A 24,702-nucleotide genomic window follows, 5' to 3' on the forward strand; every position below is an offset into this window, starting at 1 on the left:
TCTTAATTTACCATTTTACCTCAAATGATATGAAATAAAAAGGGTGTTGGTTCAGTCCCAATCTAAATTAAATAATCAAATATTAATATATATATATATATAATAAAATAATCATAACATCTTTTACTATTTAGGATAGATAGCCCACCATTTTAACTCCTTAATAAATTACATCCTTAATTAAACTAAAAAATATATATCTTTATTTATTATTTATCATATATTTCATCTATTCTAATTATAGTATTTGTAGGTCTCCTCACCACATATCTCTAGTTTTATTTTTTATTAAGATTATACTTAATTATTCATGAAATATATTGTTAATCCACTTATCCATCTCAGTACCCAAGTCAAGTCATGTATTTTTTTTATATATTTTTACTATTTAATATCACTATTCATTCAATAATCAAATTTTAATTTTATAGTGATTTAAATATGTGTGTGTGTGTTACACCTAATAAATTGTGATAGTAAATGTGTGGAGAAAGGGGAACTTTAATGTTTTTCTTATGCTATATCCAAGTAGATTAAGATGAATTGATTGAGACCTAATTGTTAGGATGATTTCTTTATTTTTCTTTTTTTATGGTGCTTAAAGCAATGAGAGATTTTTAGGGATCATCAAGAAAGTTATTGGGTTCTCACGTTAAATTAAGCTTGGAAAAGCACATGGCGCCAAGATTCGTGGCCTATAGTCTTAATTGTATCGATCGTTCGGTACATATCGATGTTTGTTGGATCACACCATCTTCTCTCTCTCTCTGTTTTGGGTCGATTGATTTTGATTGATGTCGATTCCAATCTCATGTATTTATGTTGTCACCAAACTCATTGTCTAGTTAAAATATCTTAGAAGAATTTGACGCATATCATCGTCCATTTTCTTGGATCAGATAGAGTCTGATGTACTCAATTTCAATGAGATAATGGGACTATGACGACGATACTTAATTCTCTCAAAAAAATAATTTATCATATTTGACAAAATTGGTGTTAATTGTTACCAAGAAACTTATTATACATCATATTATGAAGTAGAAAATATTATATTTTCACAGCATTTCGAGTAACTCTTTGAAATTTAGCTCTTGTTGGATCTTCTATCGGTAGTACATCTTCATCGTGACGAAGGGTGATGTTATCGATTGAGATCGTTGTTGCTTGTGTAGTTTATTCTCTCGAAAGAATATTATATTAATAATATGTTTACTTTCATTATGAATAATATCTTACAAAAAATAGACTCGTAGCATCATTTAATTTATTTTACCATAAGTTTGATTCAATCAACTTACGAGGAGAGAGTAACGTGAGAGAATAAGAACAATTCAATAGAAGATAAGATTTCTCTAACTATACGAGGAAATCTCTCTATTCTGTTGAAGAAAATTCTTTATTCTGTTAAGAAAAATCCTTCCTCATAATCTGTATAAATAGGAGAGGGACATGTTAATGTATTTAAGCTTTTTCACTTCTTTAATAAAGTTTCTTTAATAATTATTCTTATCTTCTATTATTTTCATTACTAAAATACCATGTGACAACACTTATGCTCTCATAAACCAATTTAGCATATCTCACACTATCAAAGTTGGTATTAAATATTACAATCCAACTTATCATATTTTATTTTTCGAAATTAAAACATATATATATATATATATATTAATTGAAATGATACGAGTGATATATATTGATTTGATAAATTAATTGAAATATGAATCCTCTTATATCCGAGTGAGTATAGTAGTCGAGAGGTATATCAAATGATACATCATTCTTGACATAGTTAAAATTTAATCGTTACCAAAATATACCAATGAGTAATAATTGGATTCTAACTGAAATCAACGAAGGGTATAGATTGAATTGGTTCCGACAATCAATTTGGTCGTTGAACTTATTTGAATTCATATTTAATAGCATTCCTCCCTCATATTTTACTCTATTTTTTTTAATCACAGTCTTCTAACACTCTTTTTTTCATTTAATCGGTCTCTCTGTCTTACAAATTCTCACTCTTATTTAATATCAACTAAAATCATTTGGAACATGTCAAATATGTTAATTAATGTTCGGAAAAGATAAATCATTCATCCCTTTCTTATTTTGTTATTAAAATAAAATAAAATTTATGTTAAGTTCTAATTAAAATATCTTAATTTAGGTTTATTAAAATTTTTAGATATTTTTATTTTTTATTTTTGAATCTATCGATACATTCCAACATACCATATTGATACATCGGTACATATACAAATTGAATTGGATAAAAGATCGACATAGTCGATCAACACAAAATTATAATATCATATTTTCGAATAAAATTTAGTAGTTAAAGACGTCTCTTATTCTGATCAAATCAAAACAATATAGATGTGTAGAGAATATTTCTCTCACTATATAAATCAATATTATCTTCTCAAATGACATGATCGATATATAAAAAAAAAAAATCAATCCCCTGATAAAATTTAAAGAATCATTTTATATATATATATATTTTGGCACCATAAGATTTGCCAGTAAAAGAAGAAGCACACAAATTATACAATATTGAACTCTCCCTATCTTTTTTCTATCATTACACTATGAGGGTTTGATGCGAATTTTCTTTCCTTTTTTTTTGGGTCAACAATGTGCCTTTTTTATTCCCTCGGTAGGTTTTCGTCCACAATAATTTTATTTATGTCCTCAAACCCAAACAGGATCATACCTATAAATATATAATAGTATGAGGGCTTATCTGTAAACAAGTCAATGTTTTATTTTTCATCGGTCTCAATCAAGAATATATTCATAAATATGCTATATTTCCAGGTTTTATCTGCAAAGTATTGATGTGAAACCGCATTTCACCACCTACAAATATACAATAGTACGAGGATTTATTTGCAAACAAATCAGATGTGAATTCCCTTTTTCTTTTTTTTTTCAGACTCAATCAAGAATATATTGATAGATATATTATTTTGCCAGGATTTATTTACAAAATTTTAATGTGGTTTCACATTTCATTATCTATAAATGTACAATATGATAATAATTATCAACGATACGATGGTCGATCTTATCGATGTCAATTCAAATATCGACTCGTTGGAGGATAAAGAGGAGACAAGTGAGGCATTTGCATTAGCGCCACACCACTCTACCTCATCTCATATGGTGTTGCTTTGCATCTACGTGATGCCAGAAGAGGAAGAAGAGACAAGTGAGGCATCTGCATCACCAACAATAACGAGAGAGTAAAAAAGGAAAAGGAAGATAAGGCAAGTGAGACATATGTGTGAGTGCAGCACTACTCTACCACCTCTTTCTCCTTCTATACTATTTTACATATGCATTAGTATCAAAGAAGAAAAAAGAGGCAGGTGAGGCATCTGCATCACCTATGATAAAGAGGGAGGAGGAAAAGGAGGCAGATGACATAGAGCGATGTGTCGTCAACATAGATATCTCACACATCTCCTCTTCCTCTTCCCTCCTCATTGTCGACAACACAGATACCTTACCTGCATCCTTTTCCTCCTTCAATGTCGACGTAGATGTTAAGCGACGTCGATGGAGGAAGCGTGATGCGGCACCAACGTAGATGCCTCGCTACTCTCCTTTTCGTCTTTTGGTGTTGATGTAAATAGCTCACTACTTTGCTTCATCATCGTTGATGTTTCGATCGATATCGACAAGACTAACAACTATGTCGTTGTTGTTAACTCCCACCACGACAGTCACTTACGGTGTCATCGTTCATCATCATTGTTAAAATTATCTTTTTTTATCTATTATTTTTATATATATATATGCTATTACATGTTATATTTTTCATCAATGAAATTAAAGATATTAAAATAAATAGTTTATTTTTATAATTATAAAAATTTTAATATAAATTTTTTTAAATGAATCGAAATACTAATGAGGTTCGACTAAAATGAAAGGGGTAATAGTTAATATGTAATTAGTTAGAATTCGCCTTTCCGGTTAACAAGTTAGGTATGTTTGCTCCTCCGCGGGCCGATTGACGAGCGGGATTTCTTGTCTCGATCATAAGCATCCGACGAATTAGGAGTCCGGACGTAGGCAGGCGCTCGATCTACCAACGGAGATCCACGCCGGCTTCCCCTCTCTCCTCCCCTGATTCGATCTCCGCCTTGGACGCCTTTGGTAGACGAGTCGGATTAGGGTTTCTCGGTCTCCCGTCGATCGCAGAGAAGCCCGATCCGTTCCATGGCGTCGCGCGGCGCTTTTCCCTCTTCTCCCCATCTGGTGCTCGCCGTCGTCCTCCTCTTCCTTGCCTTCTCTCCGCACCTTTTCGTTGTGGCGGAGGACGAGATCACTCACGAGGACGATGATGCCCCGAGATCTCCCAACTGTAACAACAAATTCCAGCTGGTAACCGAATCCGATCTGATTGCTTGCTCTGGGGGTTGATGTTCTATGTGGAATGTTAGGACGCAATCTTTCTGATTATGGTTTCAGTGGGTAACATGTTTGATATCTTGTTGATAACGTTCCATCTTGTGTTTGGTATCTACCATAAGGATAGCTCCACCAAAACAGTAGCAAGATTTCATCGATCCAACTTCTTGATCTTGACAAAATTGTTGAAGCGAAGTTTTATTGAGTTATTTCTTCTAAACCAGAAGGAATACTTTGGCCGTTCAGTGAAAACCCTGGTTGGTCCATGATTTTAGCTAAAATATTACATGTTTGCTTGTATGCTAGAACCTTCATTTCTGTACATAGTGCTAACTACTAAAGGAGACATACATGAGTAAGATCATTATGATAAATTTGAACTTGGTTTCTGTAGAATGACAATTTTTGCACCAATGCATACGGCTAAGATGATTCAGAATACAATAATGTTCTTGATGCCAAATATTAATTTCAAAGATGGCTTCAGATAAAAATAATTGTTTTCTGTTTTATTGCACAAGCTTGTGTTGGATCTCTAAAGCTTTTCTTTTGCTTCAGGTGAAGATAGAAAACTGGGTGAATGGGACTCAAGGCACAAGCATTGTTGGACTAAGTGCCAGATTTGGCACCAGTGTGCCCCGCCTAGCTTCTGATGCTAAAAAAAATTCTGCTCTTCTTACAAATCCTCTGAATTGTTGTGCAAACTTGACATCTAAGGTCTAGTTCCTTGCCTCAAAGTTGAGATCATTTATTCAATTTTCTCTGTTAGACATGAATATGGTGCTTAAAAATGTATGTTGCTTTTATTTGGTACATCACTTCTCAGCCTCCTTTTTTGTTTACTGGATTTATTAGACGCATCTTCTTAAGGTTCAGATGTTCTGTATAAAGGTTGCTTTTTGTTAGTGCATAAAGATACCCTCAAATTCCAAGTATATCTTGAATAGCATAAATTGAGGACGGGCCTTGGTCCAGTGGTAATTCTCCTTTGTGACCTGGGAGACCAGGGTACGAGTTACATAAATAACCTCTTTATATTTAGAGGTAAGACTATGTATATTGACCCTCCTCAGACCCCACATTGGTGGGAGCCAAAAGGTGTTGCTATATGAGCTTATCTTGCAATATTAAATTACTGAATCTTCCAGTTAAGTTGAACGTTGAAAGGAAAACAATTAAAGTTTGTACCCAGCATTTGAAAATTGCCACAGCTCTAAGTCAAGGCCAGTGTAATAGATAAAGGGAAGTGTTTAAAAAGGAAGAATATAGTGAAGGAACCTTGTTAAAATTTAACATTAAATGAGTTATGCTACTTGTTTGGCTCTTCAATCATTTAAGATATCCCAATCTCGATGATGGACATTTTCTAAAAAAAATGAAATAATAGTTTCTGCATAGCATGCTAAATTTTAATGGGCTTCATGAGGTTTTGGACTAATGAATATCTAGTTATCTTACAAGAATTACTTTCATGTAATGTATCTTCTCAATTTCCATCTTAGTAACTGAATGGTTTGCTAATATGTTCATGGCATACTGTAAAGTTTTGTATCGCAGTTCACATATTCCATCATTTTTTGACTATCATCTTCTAAATGTATTTTTGTTGATTTGTTTCACTTAGATTCTCAATAAATCTCTTGTTGCTACAGTTAACTAATTCTGTTGCCTTGGCTAAGCGTGGAGACTGTACCTTCACTGCTAAAGCAAAGGTTGCACAGTTGGGTGGTGCAGCAGGCTTATTGGTGATCAATGATAATGAAGGCAATAAGTTTAGCATTTTACGGATGCTATATCTTTTCTTACCATTATGTTCATATTGGCAGTTTTTCAATTTCTCTTAATTTGCTAGTCTTTACTGATCATCTGCAGATCTATACAAGATGGTTTGTACAGAAAATGACACTTCTCTGAACCTGACAATACCTGTTGTGATGATACCCAAGTCAGCAGGGGATTATCTGAAGGATACCTTGATCAGTGGCCAAAGGGGTTAGCTGTCATTCTAACTGTTTGATAGTGTAGTAAGGTTTTTATAAGATTCAATGTCATTGTTAGTTGGACTTTTCTAAATTAAACCTCTCTCCAATTAGTTGGTTCTTTTATTGCCGGAAAGCATACATACATATCTCATATTGGACTTTAGTATTAAAACCCTGGTATAGATAATTCACATGTGATCCTTCTAGCTTTTGTACAACCTTTGGTACCCAAATGAAAAAATATGTATCTTAAAAACTGTATCTTGAGGTCAAACTGGCTGGTGTCTACTTTTAGATATTATGAAACCATTTCTTTATTAGTTCATGTGCCACCTGCTTTAGTTTTTTGATTTAAGTGATTGGTTTTCATGTCTTTGTAGGAAATTCACATATCCTTCTGTTATCTTATTTTATGGAAATCTTGTTATCTGTTTTTCAATCAATTTTATGCAAGAAATCAACAATGATGATACTATATCTTAGTGTTCATTTGCTATTCTGCACCAAGATATGGTTCCTCTGTAATTTCTTGATGAATTCTTGAACTTTTTAGGAGACTTAGATCTTTCTTTAGAAACTTAAGCTATCTTCGAGTTTGTTTATAAGTTTAAGTTTACGTAAGTCTCAATCTTGAGTGTGTTATTCTGTTCCTGTCCGACCATTTATTTTCTTCTTTAGACTCAATATTAGGCTGCCTTTCACCTTGCTCCATGATTAAAATATGTGTTTTTTGAACCTTCGATGGCCTCTGCATCACTATTTTTCTCTAAGTCTCAACCTTAAGTGTATTATTCTTTTCCTGTCCGACCATTTATTTTCTTCTCTAGGCTCAACATTAGGTGGCCTTTCACCTTGCTCCATGATCAAAATTTGTGTTTTTTGAACCTTCAATGGCCTCTGCATCACTATTTATCTGATGCTTAAACAGCGGTAAATTGGATGAATTACAAGTTCAGTAGCAAATTTTGTTTCTAATATCCAGATTAATTCTTACCTGTTCACAGAGATTAAGGACTTAAGCAGTGGGATGAGCTCTTTTCAGCTCTCTTAGTCTCTTCTTCATGGGCATCTTTTTCCACTAACAAATTATTTACTAGCTTGTTGTTCAGTGTATCATGTATGAACCATGGTTTCAAATTTCAATTGGACTATTATGTCATGACCAGCAACAGTCTGACCAAGAATGGGTACTGAACCATACAATTCAGTACCAACCAATAGTCATTTCTTGTTTTCAATGATTCCGGTCATTGTACTTTCATTAATATTTAGGTGTAGCTTTGACAAAGAATTGCTTAAGATGGTACGGACATGTGCTAAGGAAATCCAGAGATGTCATGGTTAGAAGGAGGTGTACCGACACATGTTACTGATGGTATGGAAATATGAGGTACTGTACCGGACCTTGGCTGAACCAGTACATACTGATGGGTACCAGGGTACCAACACATGTTACACTGGCATCTACGGGAAGATAAAGGAGGAGGTGGAAATGGAGGAAGAAGAGGGGGAAGAAGATGAGGAAGGAGGAAGAGGAAGGAGAAGGAAGAGCAAGTAAGAAGGAAGAAGAGGAGGAAGAGCAAGAGTAAGGAAGAAGAGGAGATGATCGAGCAAGGAGGAAGAGAAAGGAAGAAGTGGAGGCGGTGGAAAAGGAAGAGGAAGAGAAGTAGGAGAAGAGGAGGAGAAAGTATACCCAAGATCACGAGAGGGCAGTGAGGTTGGCTTGGCAATGAGAAGAGGGGAGGTAGGTACCAACGAGAAGACGGGAGGTAGGTGGCAGCGGATGACAGTGAGAAGAGTGAAGATAGATGACTGCAAATGATGGTCAGAAGAGGGGAGGTAAGTGGTGGTGAATGACAACAAGAAGAGGGGTTAGAGGGCTCGTGATCGTGAGTCCTAATTTCAACTTTTTATTTTTTTAATTTTTAATTAGATCGGATCATATCACCTGAAACAGGGGTGATCCATGTATTAATCACACTTAGGTTGGTATGTACTACTCGATACATAAAGGTCCGAGTGAGGAGTTCAATGAGGGCGATATGTATCACGATCTGGGAAAAGGAATTCCATGGGCGAAACAGTTATTATTAGTGGTACAAGAATAGATAGAGGTGGACCTAATAAGATTATCCTAGAAACTATAAATAAAAATTTTAATATTCTTAATTTAATTAAGGATATGACTTTTTACACAACGATCACGGGCAGTCCATCAACTACTGTATTGATCCAACAATATGTCTAAGCTAATAAGCAAATGAAACTCTATATGGTACATGGTCATCAAGGACACCATCCAAGCTGTTCAATATTATAGGGCTGGATAGTAGGCACACTGAAATTGAGAAGGCTTCATGAAAGATAAAATCTCTTGGGCCGCTATCATCTTTTAAATGTAGTTCCTAGTTCCTTGTTTAGGCATTTAGTAAAGAAATGAATTCCTGAAGACCTGAAAGGCTGGTTCAGAATATAAAACATCTTAATAGGTGATTGCAGCTTAAGCTCACAAAATCAGGAAGAACTTTGCTGAATTTCTCATAAATCTTCAACTTTGTTTTTAGGATATCTATCTGTAGCATTGTCTTTTTTATTATCAGTTACAAAAATATAATTGACTTTTTTCTTTTTGGTGTGGAGTATTGCTTTCCCACTAAGCTTCCTGCCAGTGATTTAAAAAGGCGCTCAGCTGAGGCGAGGTGAGGCCCGAGCTCCTCGTTTAAGGGCCAGGTAGTGCACTTCAATGAGGTGTCGCTTTGTCGCTCACCCAAGCCCAGGCGTCAGACTCTTCAGTAGAGCGCCCGGTTGACATAAGGCGACCAAACCGCTTAAATTGACGTTAGTTGGTTCGATTGAACCAACTAATGCATATAGTTATATCAGCGCGCGACCCCGACTCCGAACCCTACACATGCTTCTCTCTCTATTTTCGTCGTCGATGATTTCTTCCTCTGCGTTCGTCGTTGATGATTTCTCCCTCTGCCTCCGCCGTCAACGGTTTCTCTCGCTACCTCCAAGTTTTCCTCTGTCGTCGATCGAGTCTCCTCAGCTTCCGCTGCTGTTCGTTGTATGCCGCTGCCGTTGTCCATTGCTTGCTGTTGTCCGTGACACGACTCCGTTGCCGTTGTTGTTATCCTCTGCCTACTGTTGTTCGTGATTCCACTGCCGCTGTTGCTGTTTGTGACTGCGTAGCTTCCGCTGCTGTCTGGTGCCTACGACTCAGCTTCTCACTGCAACTTCTCACCATGACTTCTTCGGTCTCTACTCTTCTCTACTACTATTAACAATAAATATACTATTAAGTATTAACAGTAGATTATTAATTACTATTCAAAATAATTTTTATTTATTAGATTAATAATATCCTATTTAGATTTTAACACTGTTAATCTTTTTTTTAAATTTAATATCATATTTTTTTATTTAAATAATTATATTTATTAATTATATTATATATTTTTTATATTTTAATATTTTAGAGCGTCTCGTTTCGTTCGGGTGAGCACTTAGTGCTTTTTAAATCACTGCTTCCTGCTTGAGTTGTGCAGTTTTATTAGTACTCCCTCTTTGAAGATTGGTTTGAAAATGATGTTGCTTTGCACAATTTGCTTGTTGTTCAATTCATTGTATGGTTGTGGCTTTGTGACAGGTCTCCTTATAGCAAAAGTGCAGAATTTCTGGCTATATTTTCTTTGCATCTGATAGATTGTAATTCATCTTATACAATTTACTTTATATTCAGAGCTTTTCTCCTTGTTCAGATGTGTTAGTCTCATATCATTATCATGTTTCTTTACCTTACTCTTTTTCTTTTTGATGTTACTGCACACACTTTTCTCTTGCAGTGGAAGTTCTCTTGTATTCCCCAAATCGTCCAGTTGTGGATCTCTCAGCAACCTTTTTATGGTTAATGGCTGTTGGAACCATAGTTTGTGCTTCACTATGGGCAGAAATCATTGCTGGCGAGCAGATTGATGATCGATACAATCAATTGACTAGGAAGGTCCTTTTTCAGATCACCTTTCCTCTCATTTATACTGTTTACTCTACTTTAACCAAGTGTTGCAGCACCTTACATAGGGAACTGTTATGCTTGATTAGTTGATAAACCCAGTGCATGAGGTTCCCTCCTATTATAGGATTTGTGGGTGATTAATATTACACAACCTTGCCACTATTGTTTTTGTGACCTGAAGCATGGTCACCTAGGTCACAAAGGAATAACTTTACCCTTACGTCCATGGCACCTAGGTCTGATACTAACCGACATGGCACAACTGTCCATGGTACGTTGTTTACATATTGACATATATCATGAAGCAACATCCTGAACATGATGTGCTTGTGGGTTGCACTTTATGTGAGCATGTATGCCCTGCTAGGCTAGCTTTGACTTTATTACTTACATTCACTGATAGGATTTTCGTGGCTTTTGTTATAATCCATCAGTAGCCCATATCATTTCATACCTGACATATATACAACAACAACAAGAAAATCCCAACTATTTAGGGTCGGCTACATAGATCTTTTGACGTCATTGAGATATGTGAAAAACTATTTGTTTAGTTAAGTTTAGAATACTTAAATCTTTATTTATAGTTTCTATTAAAGTCTTTTTATGTCTTCCTCTACCTTTACTCGTACCACTAACATTAATCATTTTACCTCTTCTAATTACCGCATTCATTGGTCTTCTAAGCATATTTTCGTATCATCTTAAATGATTTTCTCTCGTATTATCCTCTATTGAAACGATACCTGATTGTTCATGAATAAAAATATTTTTGTTCTTATCCTTCATTGTAATTCAATACATCTGTCTCAGCAATATAAACTTTTTTATATGTGTTGTTTCTTAATTGTCCAACACTCTAAACCATAAAACACTGTTGGTCTCACAACTATCTTGTAAAATTTTGCTGTTAATCTCAAAGATATCCAATGATCACCCAAAACTCTTGATGTCCCTCGCTATTTTAACTATCTTGTTTTTACTTTATGAATAACATCTTCATCAATCCGTCCTTCTTGTTAAATAATTGATCTAAGATACCTAAAGCCTTTATTTAAAGGAACTTCTTGTTCATCCAACTTAATTATATTCTCCTATCTGTTTCTAGTTTTACTAAATTTGCATCTTATATATTTAGTTTTAGTCATACTTAATTTAAAACTTTTAGTTTCTAAAGATTACTTCTATAGCTCAAGTTTTTAATTAATTCTACTAAGTGTCTCATTAAATAAGACTATCATCAGTAATAACATACACCAGGGAGGTGTATTATGTAAATGACCAGTAAGTTTATTCATTATCAATATGTAAAAGTAGTGACTTAATGCGGATCCTTGATGTAATCCTTTGCTAATAAGAACTCACCTGACATTCCCTATAATTCTAACACTAGTAGCTATACTACCATAAATATCCTTAATAATATTAATATAATTAGTGAATACAACTTTTCTAAAACTCACTATAACAAACCTCTAGGAACTTTATCATCGGTTTTCTCTAAGTCAATAAACACCATATGCAAATCTTTTTTTTCCTCCCTATAGTTTTCCATTATTTGTTTTAATAAATGGCATGCATCTAGTCAATAAACCATACTTTATCTCCCTACAGCTGCCATGTATTCTAAGAATTGAAATAGATCTGTTGCATGGTTATGTAACATACCACTATAACTGTCAAGTATTCAGATTTTTTTGAAGAAATTCTGTATCTAGTAGTTGCTTTTCCATCATCAGACATAAAACTATAGGAGGCAACATATGTTTAATATCTTGCTTATTCTAATGTTGGCAGGATAAGCTCAATGCCGGTGCAGAAAACAGGGAAGAATCTGAGAAGGAAATCCTTGAGATTAATGCAAAGGGAGCTATAATTTTTGTTATAGCAGCATCAGTTTTTCTCTTGCTTCTTTTCTATTTTATGTCATCTTGGTTCATTTGGCTGCTGATCATATTGTTCTGTATTGGTGGTACAGAGGTAAATTGTCGTTTTAGGTTTTGATTTATGTGTTTTAAATCTCTATACAGTTTATGGTTATTCCCCTTTGTTTAAATCTGAAACATATGACTGTTTGTGTTCATTGACTATTTTATTGTTCAGAAAGAAGGATTATTTAATCTTTATTGAATTGTACATATGGAACTGAGTTATAAAGTTGAACTTTCAGATGAATTTTTTATTTTATTGTTTTCGTTGTTCCAGAAAAGGCTATGATGTCCACCATGGCATCTTCAGCATGAAGGACACAAGCCATATTATATTAGTGTTGGCTTATTTTGGGTTCATAGTTGGTCCATTAGCAGGCCCCGGGTGACAATGGGATCTAGTATGGGCATGTGTTGTGTTAGCAGTTTAAACTTCTATGACTTTGTAACATGAGTTCGAATCTGATGGATGACTTGCAAGTAGCTTGTGCCAATTAATAGCTTTGAAGTGATTTTATTAGCTTTTAGTTTCCTATCATCTCAACTATACATAAGGTAATTGATTTTTTGTTATTAAGATATATCATAAAATGTTTGGAAGGACTTTTACAAGAAATAAATGATGTATCTGAATATTTTGGCCTTCACTATTACTGCATATAAGACAACTGGCTCTGTTGTCCTCTTAATTTATGAAGAGAGGTCTACAAATTTGCATACAGAATTCAGTTATATTCCTCAAAACCAATGGATTTTTTGCATGTCAAGTTGGCTTTAGAATGCCAACCTAATAAAGTTGGTAATATCTTTCTTCAATGATCAACTTCTTTATTGCACCTCATCCTAGGGAGATGAGTCTATACATAAACAATAAAATTTATATTATTATACCATATGATAAAAGTGGTTTCAACTCTTAAGCAGAGGAATTGATAACTGCATGATAGATCAACTTGCATAGAATGATAAGAGACTTGGATAAGGTTGGCAGATAGTTAGTGGCGGTCTAATTATACAACATTATGCTGTTAAAAATGTCTCATGAAGTTAGGAATTGATATCTTTAATCATATTTCTTATTGCAAATTCTTTTCCTTCTTGCATAAGGAAGTCTTGCCCTTGAATTTAGTCAACATCATTATTGTTCTGATTTTCTGGACTTTATGTAACCATTGAGTTCCATTCTAGATCAATCAAGATTCCAGTTATTGGAAGGTGTTGCCCAGCTTTTGCGATACTTCTTTCTGCAATGCAAAGCCTCAAACCAAAAGTCAGCACATTTTCACATTATACCTACACCTTAGGATGAATAAAACTGAGTTGAACCAATTCATTCTAAGCCGATTTGCAATTATTACCTGACAGCTCCTAGCACACTAAGCTGAGTTGTGACTGAAACTAATCAACTGATCTGGTGTTGTCGACCTTAAGACACTCTTTGCTCCTTCAATGTCTCCTTGCAGTGTTCCTTCAACAACTCCAGTTGATGCCTTACACCTGTCACCAATTGTAGCCTGCATGTTTGATGCTGTCTTTTGGCAACAAGATAGCACATGAAGATATCCCCCGATGGCAATAGATCATATATAATATATATACGTGAGAGAGAGATGTTCAGTTTTAAGGTTACCTTTCTCCGTTAAGAATGGCAAAAGTTGACCAATGAATCGCCCATTGGGTTCATTTTCTTCTCATGTATGTGTGTATGTTTCGGTACCATCGCCACACCACTGCATGCTAAGCATTTGCAATTGGCATGCTGGCACATGGTGTTCTGGTGGCTAGCAAGATTGCTTGGTTGTGCTTGTGAGTTGTGACATCTAAATACTTGTTGTGAGGTACATTTTACTAACCATTACCTCCATGACAATGGGAGACACAAGACAGGTGAAAAATGTTATCTGCAGATCTAATCATATGAACCCTATGTGCCTAATTTAAAATGCTAACTGTCATGAATGCTGGCATTTGCTTGGCCTAGTGAACCTCCGGACCTGTTGACAGAACTCCTTTATGTCTTTCTATGTGATTGAGGCACTAGATTGTCTGGTTGTATCCTATATTCTCATCGTGATTCTTATCCTAAATGGAGTATTGTCATTATGGAAACCTATAGCTACTGGCAAATTATCAGTGTTTCCTGCATGTCATCATGGTACTTTTTTCCTGCATCCTGTTGTCAGTTCCTTCTCCTGACTATTACAAACTGTTGCTAATATTGGAAGTTATTATCAGTTTTGGATTCTTTATATCTCCTAGTGGATTATCTTTAAATTATCTAAGAATCTTTCTTTTGATGTGCTTTATAGTTTGTACGTACTTACTAAAAGGCTTTCTTTTACAGGGTATGCATGTTTGTTTAGTGACTCTGATATCAAGGTAAAACATCTAGTTGGTTGTGATGTAATCTGGCTATCTCTTTCCATCTTACTGCATTTCACTTGTTGATTATATTAAATTACTTTCTAATCCTGCTTGATTAATCATATTATGTTCTACATATAGGTTTTGCAAAGACTGTGGACAGAAGACTGTAAATCTTCCCATTATTGGCGAGGTCTTGATCCTTTCAGTCGTAGTACTGCCATTTTGTGCTGCTTTTGCCATTCTGTGGGCTGCAAATCAGCATGCTTCATATTCTTGGATTGGACAAGATATTCTTGTAAGAGACATTTACCCGACCACGAGTTCTTTCTGCTAATCTGTCTTTTGGTTTTAATATTAGCTGATATATCTTTTATAAGGCATGGTAGGAAATTCTGCAAATCAGCCTATAGTTTAAATCATATAATAAAAATTCAAATAAATCTCCATCTATTTATTTCCATTCTTCATTCATCTGATTAGTGGCTTCTTAATTTTGTTTTATCAGGCTAGTACTATCACATTCTTTATTTTCTAAAACTAATTTTTGGAGGCTTACTGCTTTCTTAAATGTATATCCAATCTACCATTTAGATATTTTCTTCTCAGCTATGTCATAATGATCTGCATTTATTATGTACCTTGTATCCTACTGAATACTAATTATGTTACTGACAAGCAGTATAAGATGATATGTGCTTTCTATTAGTGCTTGGCTCAAGCCCATCATGATCAATAGCTGCAAAAAACAACCAATTACACTTTTCAATGCTGCGTACGTGTTATCATATAATTGGTAGACATAAATGCACATTTAAGTCTGGGTTCTATGATTTCCATTCATTTCTTCAGCTAAAAGTAGACTTTGATGCTGCAATTCAAGACATATTGATGAAGCTTAACCTTTAGTTTCAATGAAAAGTGGACAATTTATCATGGTGCATCTTTTCTTATATAGAACATTGGGTCAGCTTGTCTGTGGTGCAATAAGAAAGATGGACCTGAAAGAATGAATGGAGTATGTCTAATAGAAATCTTGACTTCACAAGGTCCTTCTAGTCGTCCTGTCAGTAACTAATTCAGATTTCAAAGCTATTTCAAACACTCCTGAGTCAGCTCTTACCTTGAATACTGTTTTGTTAACCTGATTTTACTACTTAATTATACCTGTTCTTGTGAATTGTCTTTTTTTAGCCCTTCGTACACATATAGAACATTGATAGTGGCAGTCATAGTTGTGGTAATTCAACTGTCAGTTTAAGGTGATTGTTTCTTTCATGTGTTAGTAAAGCAGAAGGTATCAGCCTAACATTACAATAGACACTGCTAAGATTTTTGAACAAGTAAAATTATAGTAACTTGCATAATAACGATTTGATGGACATATCATCAGTAGTTATCTGGCTTCAAATATTCCCTCTTGAACTAGAGGGTCCATAATAAATGGATTTTCCTACTTGAACTTATATGATACCTAGAGTTCTAGGTACTTTATTGCCATCATTTTTTACTAGTTCTTCATTTTTCCTAGTAATGCCTCATTTTATGTTATATACTGTAGTTATTATTCAATCCTATTTCATCTAATGCACACTCTTTGGTTTATTATAGGGCATCTGTCTGATGATTACAGTTTTGCAAATGGTTCGGTTACCCAACATTAAAGTAAGTATTTTACCAGTGGGCTCATTTTCAAGAACTGGTTTATATAGTGTTTGCGGCAACGACTACTCATGACCCATGTGACATTTCATGTCCTTAGGTTGCATCAGCTCTTCTTAGCTGCGCTTTTGTGTATGACGTATTCTGGGTGTTCATATCACCGCTTATATTCCATGAAAGCGTCATGATTGCTGTAAGTCAAATGGATGGTCCTATGTTTCGTGTTAACTTTCTCTTTAAATTCCTTAGATTTTCATTGTATTGTTGCTATAATGAGATTAGTGATGTTGCCCAAGAAGTAGCAGTATTTGTTGTTAATTGCTACTGTCGACTATTGAAATTTTTGCACCTTGGATACTTGTGTAGGAGAAAATTTTGCAATATCTGCATTGATAAAATGTATCTGAATTGCACCGACAGTTTTGTTCTTGGTTAGCTTATCATCTTTGTTATATGTTCACATAAATTCTTACCTAGAAATATTTGTGTTTATATATTTTCTTATCGGTAAAATGTTTATTCTTGATAAACAATATTTTGTTCCTAAAGACGTGAGATCATGCTTATAGTGATGAATTAATTGCAAGCTTAGCTTATTTGCTTGATTCCAGTGATAGTAGAAAATATTATAACTGGTTTAGATAAAGTTGTGATGAATTAGTTATTTGAAAGAAAAACATCCTTAGAAGGCTCTTTACTGTGTTCCTTTTCTTGTTTCTTTTCCTTCTCTCATTTTTATTTTCTTTTCCTTTTTCCTTATAACAACATCCTTGTTTCTTTACCGCTTCCTTATTTAGCCTTATGCTGGAGCTCACTTCCTACACACAGAAATTTGATTGAATTTTCAGGTTTAGCTCAAATAGGGAGCCTGCTTGCTACAATAAGTTTGGTAAAAGAAGGGTTAATAGCTGTAACTTTTGTCGAAACAATAAAAAGATTGGCACAAATAACTCACTTTTAGGAGGAGCCTCCCAACAACATGGTGACATCAATCAAGAGTACTGGGCATTAGAGTACTGGGAGATGAAAATATTAAGAGTATCGATGATGAGGATATTAAAAGTAGCCTCCAATCAACAAGGTGACATCAATCAACAACTTCAGGGTATTCGAGTACTGGGAGATGAAAATATTAAGAGTTTCCATGATGAGGATGTTAAGACAGATGGTTAATTTGAAATTAAACTAATGAAAAATATTGCATGTGGCTTGTGTTCTGGGGAAAGCTTGTGTAGCATCAACTCTGGGGAAAGTTTGTGTTCTGTGGATATGATGTATTAGTATTAAAAAACAAATCTTTTCTAAGTTGGAGTGGTCATAATGCAAAGTGGAATTTCAATGACAATTTGAACAAATGTAGTAAATAAATAATCATTGCTTTCAAAGTATCGAAATAAGATGCCATAACATAGAAGGACTAAGACTTAAGATATTGTTGCTTTGGTATGTGTTAGAAGATTATTATGTCCAAAAGGCTGCATTCTATTTTAGTATTTCTATAGTCATGAAAAAAAGGGCATCTTATTCAAGATCATACTGATGTGAACAAAGTAAAATCTACAACAAGGACACGCCCGAAAACTTATAGTCAAGAAAGTGTTTGCTTAAGATTTGATTAGCAAAGAAAGTCATGGAAAAAGAGAATATTGATATAACTAGTTGACAGATAATTGCAACTCTTTGAAGAATCTTTTCATTGGTTCCGGATACTGCTCAATGGACAAAAAATTCAACATCTATGGTTGTGTTATATACACACACCTATACATAATAGTTGCATTTGAATCTCGAATAATTAGGTGTACTGTACCTGTTCAAACATTTTTGTGTCATAATTATCTTCAAGTTATTGCAATTTGTGTCCTTTGGATTTTCGAAAAATATCCATTTTTGAATTGTTCTCGTGGTTGTACACGGTACCTCAATGATTTAAACACAATATATTGTCATCAGAGCAATGCAACATCACCTTATAAGCTTAAAATCACAAAGTGAGAATCAAGTTCAGATTGGTGCGTATTGATCCGTAGATATTGGTCTTGACCAAGGACCAGGTTCTAATTATATAGATTGATGCCAGTTAATATTCAGTTTGTTTTTAAAGTTTCTTTGGTGATACTTGGCAATATGAAGCGGCATATACCGCCTAGTATGATATATTGTACCAGTCCGACTAGTTACTGAAATCCACTTCTAATCAAGATTTAAATTCTTGATTGAAGTTGTGATTTTGTCTAAGCTACACATGTCATGTCTTGATGATGATGAATGCCTGCCAAATGATGTATGTGGATCAGTGGATGAAATCGAGAGTCTCAGCCAAGCATTGGCCCAGACCTGGGAACTTTTAGGTTGAAAAAAGGTGTAAATTTATATCAACCTATACGGGACAATATCGATCAGTATTGAACTTGTACGCACCTAAATCTGTCCTGTATCAACCTGTACTGATTGGTGTACCATGGTCTGCCTTGTCTGAGTAATTACCAGTACAACATAGTCCATCTCCTGATATTTTATCAGAGCATTATCTACTGCCTGTACCAAGTGGTATGGACCAGTATGACAGTCCATGTTTGAAATAGAGTACTTATTATCTCATCATGTTAGTCCTAATATTGTTCTTGAGCATTACGCAAACTCTCTGTTTAATTTTTTCTAGTTGTAGCACTAGTGGACAGAGTAATGAAAGATATGTTGTAAGTCTCAAAGAATCTGTTTTATGTTAAATTAGTTTGCATTCTTCAGTATTTAGATGATCATAAAATGCTGTTGCACTTTATGATGATCAACCTAAGGTGAAATTCCAAAATTTTAGCATCATTATATTAAAGATGTTCTTCAGTCTTCAATCTTAACATCATTATTTTGTGTTGATTGTCAGATGTTTATCTACTAAGTTTTAAAGGTGAATATTTTACCAATACTAAAGAATGTATTCGTTGTAAGCCTATAATTAGAAATAAATAACTACTATCGTGTGATGGCCTTCTTAAGAGTAAGGCTGGCACTCAGAGTTGCCAAACAGAACGAGTTACCAAGCTAAATATTTATGTACCACATCCATAGGCATTCAGACATTTAAGCCTGTCAAGGTGAAATGGACAACCATCTATAGACCTAACCAGTTGGTTTAACATGTATATTCTTTGTCCTCATAGCACGTCTCAATCTCCCTTCCAATTGCAATACATTTCTTTCATGAATTAAATGATAACAGCAGCAGTTGGATCTTGTTAACCGTGTGAGATCTAGCAATGCTATATTTTTTGTACTAGTGTTAACTGTGTCAATTAGCTTGACTACTAGAAGTGAATTTTTTGAACAATGGTAAGCTCTATGTCTTATATTGCTTGCCAGATTTTTCTCCAATCAAAGTTTTTTCTCTGCTATAGTGCTACTAGTCCAGAAGATATTCATATTATCACTTGTATTGTGAATAGCTTCTTAGATGATAACCAAAGTTTATTGCTTTATAGGTAGCTCGTGGTGACAATAGTGGTGGAGAAGCTATTCCGATGCTTTTAAGAATCCCTCGCTTTTTTGACCCTTGGGGTGGCTATGATATGATTGGCTTTGGGGACATTCTTTTTCCTGGTTTGCTTGTTGCATTTAGTTATAGGTATGTTCTACCATTACTTCAATATTATCTAAAAACTGGATATTACAATGTGTGTGTGTGTGTGGCAGGGAAAAATACACCATGGTAGTTTGTTCGTCATCTGTGTTTGAATTTGAAAATGCCAATAGTATATATATATATATATATATATATATATATATATATATATATATATATATAGGTTTTGAATACCATACCATATCGATATACTAATCAGCTGTCGATATGCTATGTACTGAGCTATACCGAGCATACTGACACATGATACATTAAGGTGTACCAATGTACCACCCATATCGGTCCTCTATTGGACTGGTATGTATCACCCGTACCATGTGGTATGGTATGATATTGCAAACCATGAGATATATGGTACGTACCATGCGGTATGGTATGATATTGCAAATAATGAGATATATATATATATATATATATGGTTTGTTTTATTATCATGGAATGCCTGGTTCCTTTTTTAGTCAAGGAAATTGCTTCTAATCCAGTTCAACCTAGATTTGGATGTAGTGAACAGTTATTGTTCTGTAATTAATTAGATAATTTGATTATTAAGATAATGTAACTATTTCAAACTTGAAATAACAGTATACATAGAAAGGGAATCAAGACCTTGAATTCGTTGTTTCACCAACCTACATTGAGTGTGAATATCAGATATGTACAGTATTGGAAAACTGATTTGGTCAATGTCTGCAGAAAGGTCTGACCTTGCTGAGTTTTCTTGTGACTCATTTGCAGACATTACCAAGACAATGGACTCTGATTTTTTTCTTGCCACATCTTTTTGGCTAATGTCCTGATGATATATCACTCGTCTAAACCAAGACTAAGACTAGTTGCCAAGTTGTTTCAACTTGTCAGCAAATCTTTACTGTTATGTTTTCTTATAATTGTTATCATGCTTGCTGTGGTCAATGAAGTTCCTTGGTTCTTTTCACTATTATTGTCAGCATAAAGATACATGTTTATCTTCACAACATGGCTCTAATTGCATTTTTCCTTTTTTCGATTCCCTCTATCAAAGACAAAAATAAAACATTCTTTCGTTTTAGTCAGTGTATCTGTCATGTTTTGTAGGTGGCCTAGTAACCCAATTCTAAAAATTTAATCCAATTGAATACATGAAAATAGAAAAAAGTTCATTTATATCAAACCAAGACAAAAATGAATGTATACTGTTCTTTCTGCTGATATGGGTAAATTTGGGTACGTTTGCCCTTCCTAAACTCTGCATTGCCAGGAACCTTGTGCCTTTTTTTTCAGGAATAAAAAGTAAAATTTAAATTATAAAAATTTAAAATTCATAAAGGCCCTTTCTTCTATTTTAGGGATTTCATCAATAACTCCATATCTTGTTGGTTAATTTTTGACCTCATGGCTTTAATGCTGTCTTGATTTGTTCAATTCTACTATGTCATCTTTTGCTCAAGTTTTTCTATGGATTGTGCTGATATCAGTTATGTCACTTGCTGCGGCTCCTGACCTACACTACCATATGAATCTGGCCCATTTCAAGCATTGCACATAGTGTCTCTTGTCTGGCACCAGAATTTGCAGCTTCATTGCTGCACAAAAATGAAATATTAGAATCGCCTATAACTCCATATCTTGTAGGCAGTTTGCTTTACCATAAGATATTTTGCTTATGTTCTCTAAAAAATTGTGTACTATCAATCACACTGCTTTTAGCTTTGTGTTTCTTTTACTTATCGTCTACATTAAAGCGAACTTGATTTATTAGTTCTTATCAATGATTAAATAAATGAAAGAAACAGATTCAAACTCCTAATCTTAAAAGACTCTACCCTATAAATCTTACCATTTACAAACATTGCACACCTTGCCTGTTCTTGTCAACAAGGAACTGCCTCTTGAAACATGATTTTGTTAATCGTATGGCTCTAGATTCTCTGGCATCTTAGTTTACTCTGTCAACACACTAGCATGTTCTTTTTCCTGGAAATTAGTCTATTAGATTAGTTTTCCCCTGTTATGTTTTACCTGCTGATAGATGTCTGTTTTCATCCATGAGCAGTACATTGTTTGGCATTACTGATATAGTATTCTGCTATCAGTTCTCTAATGAAGGCATAGTATTCCAAATGCCAATTTTTTTAACAGGAAACATCTTGAACTTTTGCATTTTCCAGATATGAAAGATCAAAGAAGAAGGGCATCTTGAATGGTTACTTTCTTTGGTTGACAATTGGATACGCATTCGGTTAGTATAAATTAAGCCTTGCTCCTATAATGTAAGAGATGATGTTACTAGGCTGGGTTAGCTTTTGTAATGGCCTCATTTATCTCAGTGTAGATCTGGAATTTTCAGGTTTTTGAGTTTGAATTGCCTGGTGGCATATAATGTACTATTAGCTGATTTCTATGTATTAGATGGCTGCCAACAAGGTTTGCCTTCTCGGGTACCGGACCCATTTCGGCAATCTGCTGGAATGGTATGTACCAGCCTGTCCTGGTGTACCAACACATGGTATGTCAGTGCGTACCAGTGTTTCGGTGAGGAAGAAAAAGAGGTTGAAGAGGAAGGGCTGGTGGAGGAATAGATGAGGAAGAATAAAGAAAAGGAGGAGAAGAATAAAGAAAAGAAGGAAAAGCTGGAAGCACAAGAAGAGCCCTACTCTGCTCTTTTATTAAAATAAAAAATTTAACGCTGAAATGGACTGGGACCCATCACTTTTCAATTTTTTTTTTTATTTTAATTCGGATTGCCTGAAATGGGGTGGTCTGTGTATCGGTCCATGCTCAGACCGGTACGTACCGTACTGTTCTTAGCAGTACAGCAATTCTTGGCTGCCAAGGCCTCTCTTTGGTTTCTTTGTTGGGATCACAGGCAAGACTTGCCTCAGAAGTTTGGCAGCCTTTAGTAATTATCAGTTCATATGGCTCATGCATATCGTTCGATGTCTGTGGATCTAGAGATCTCCATGAGTATGGTGCACAAAGTTGTCAGTGATTGCTTGATGCAAGCATCAAGTCTGTTGTAATGTACATGATAGAATAATCCCTCTTTGGTCTCACTTATGGTTGATGCGACCCAGTAGCAACCCTAATTTCTGATATGCATGCACATAGTCCAGTTTTCACATTGACTGCCTGCAGCTCTGATTTGGTTCCAGTTGCAACTGAACCATGTTTCCTTGTTCTCAGTACATGATTATAAAAATCAAAAAAACCATTTGCTGGCATATCACTAACTTTCACTTGAGCTATTCTTGGCGCAATATTTGTGCCACATCATGTTTTCTCTAATTGCTGCATATTTTCTGAGTAGTGGTTTTGCTTTTGCAGGTCTGTTCCTCACCTATCTTGCGCTATATCTAATGGATGGGCATGGCCAACCCGCCTTGCTATATTTGGTTCCTTGCACCTTAGGTAACAAAATTCGATCATTCTACTGTTACCTGAGTCAAAACATGTACTCTCTTGATTCAAATGCTAGCTAACACATGGTAACTTTGTGGCTCCGCGAATTAGGGCTTACAATTATACTAGGGTGGCTGAGAGGAGACTTGAATGATTTGTGGAACTACGGCAAACATCAGACGAGTGGTATTCCTGCCGAAGAATGTTGAGCATTGGGTACATCAAAAGCTGGTGAGAGATGAATATGTGTAAGTTCCTTTTAATCAAGGTGCTCTCATGCCATATTTTGATCCACTGGTGCTCTCCTAACTTGCATGCCTTGAATTGTTAGATCCAACTGCATCAAGGAAATTTGATAAAGTTCACAGAAACATGGTTCAAGTTACTGGAAGAACATTATCCGTAAAACACACCATTTAGCTGACGAGTAGTAGAAGAAAAATTCAGAAATTCTTCTTTTATCTTCTCAGAAATGTAGCTGTAAGCTGTTCCAATCTGGAAATTTCTATTTTATTATCCACCATTGTCATAATAGTTCATCTGATTTTTTTTCCTTCCATATATAACTCTGGTTGAGCAATGTGTATACTGCAATTTACTTTATTTCCCAAAATGTATGAATGACGCTTATAATCGTACTCAAACAGACTTTTTCCCGACTGAGGATATGTATAACTTGCGCAGACTCCAAGCAAATACCAAAAAGAAAACAGTGACTATCCAACACCGTTTTCCTTAGGTAATATGTATGAGTAGAATAATAGCAAATCTCAGAACCACCGGTGGCAATAAAAGGAAAAACCATACAAAATACCAATAATGCATCAAACTAGAAGACTTGGTAGTATCTTTAGGTAATTGATTAATTTGTTCCAGTTTGTTGGCAGCATGAGAGGCAAGTGGTCATTGAAAAAAAGTGTCTGGTCCCGTTGTCAGTGCCTCTAGTGCAATCAAATATGTGAGTGATATGATGATGATTTTACACTAGTAGTAGTGTCTCGGTCCAGTTAGATTAGTACAGGGTTGGTTCGTTTAGACATTAATACGTCGGAACAGGAGACGGTGAAGAAAGAGATGCGGCAGATAGAAAAGGCAAATCTCGAGTGAAGTCGTGAGCCTTAGCGCAAAAAAGAAAACTTACGTTAAAAGCCAAACCGGACCAAAACCTTTCGGATCAATGGTTGAACCGGAAAATACCAACAAAACCCTAAAAACAAGGCAAAATTACGAAGTCCTAAATAGTAGCAACTAAATTTACGAGCAGATCCCCTGAACAATATGTCAATCCTAGAGTTCCGTCACTGA

The 24,702-nt window shown here is 34.9% G+C and overlaps 1 protein-coding gene across 2 annotated transcripts; it reads left to right on the plus strand.

Moving 5' to 3' along the window:
* Positions 1-3,989: 3,989 nt before the first annotated feature.
* On the plus strand, positions 3,990-24,060 carry LOC103994790 (signal peptide peptidase-like 2). Of its 2 annotated transcripts, none has more exons than XM_065079571.1 (15): positions 3,990-4,401; positions 4,987-5,145; positions 6,081-6,192; positions 6,301-6,420; positions 10,256-10,413; positions 12,223-12,405; positions 14,698-14,732; positions 14,859-15,015; positions 16,329-16,382; positions 16,480-16,572; positions 19,859-20,001; positions 22,167-22,237; positions 23,323-23,406; positions 23,509-23,628; positions 23,729-24,060. In XM_065079571.1, the coding sequence occupies exons 1-14, from the start codon at positions 4,237-4,239 to the stop codon at positions 23,604-23,606; spliced, it is 1,632 nt and encodes a 543-aa protein (XP_064935643.1). In that variant the 5' UTR covers positions 3,990-4,236; the 3' UTR covers positions 23,607-23,628; positions 23,729-24,060. The 2 variants fall into 2 exon arrangements, with proteins under 2 accessions (XP_064935643.1, XP_009413504.2); XM_009415229.3 differs by having other exon boundaries at positions 3,991-4,401; positions 23,509-23,645.
* The last annotated feature ends 642 nt before the right edge of the window (positions 24,061-24,702 follow it).

The sequence above is a fragment of the Musa acuminata genome, chromosome BXJ1-8 (genome assembly GCF_036884655.1).
Source record: "Musa acuminata AAA Group cultivar baxijiao chromosome BXJ1-8, Cavendish_Baxijiao_AAA, whole genome shotgun sequence".
NCBI classification, from domain to species: domain Eukaryota; kingdom Viridiplantae; phylum Streptophyta; class Magnoliopsida; order Zingiberales; family Musaceae; genus Musa; species Musa acuminata.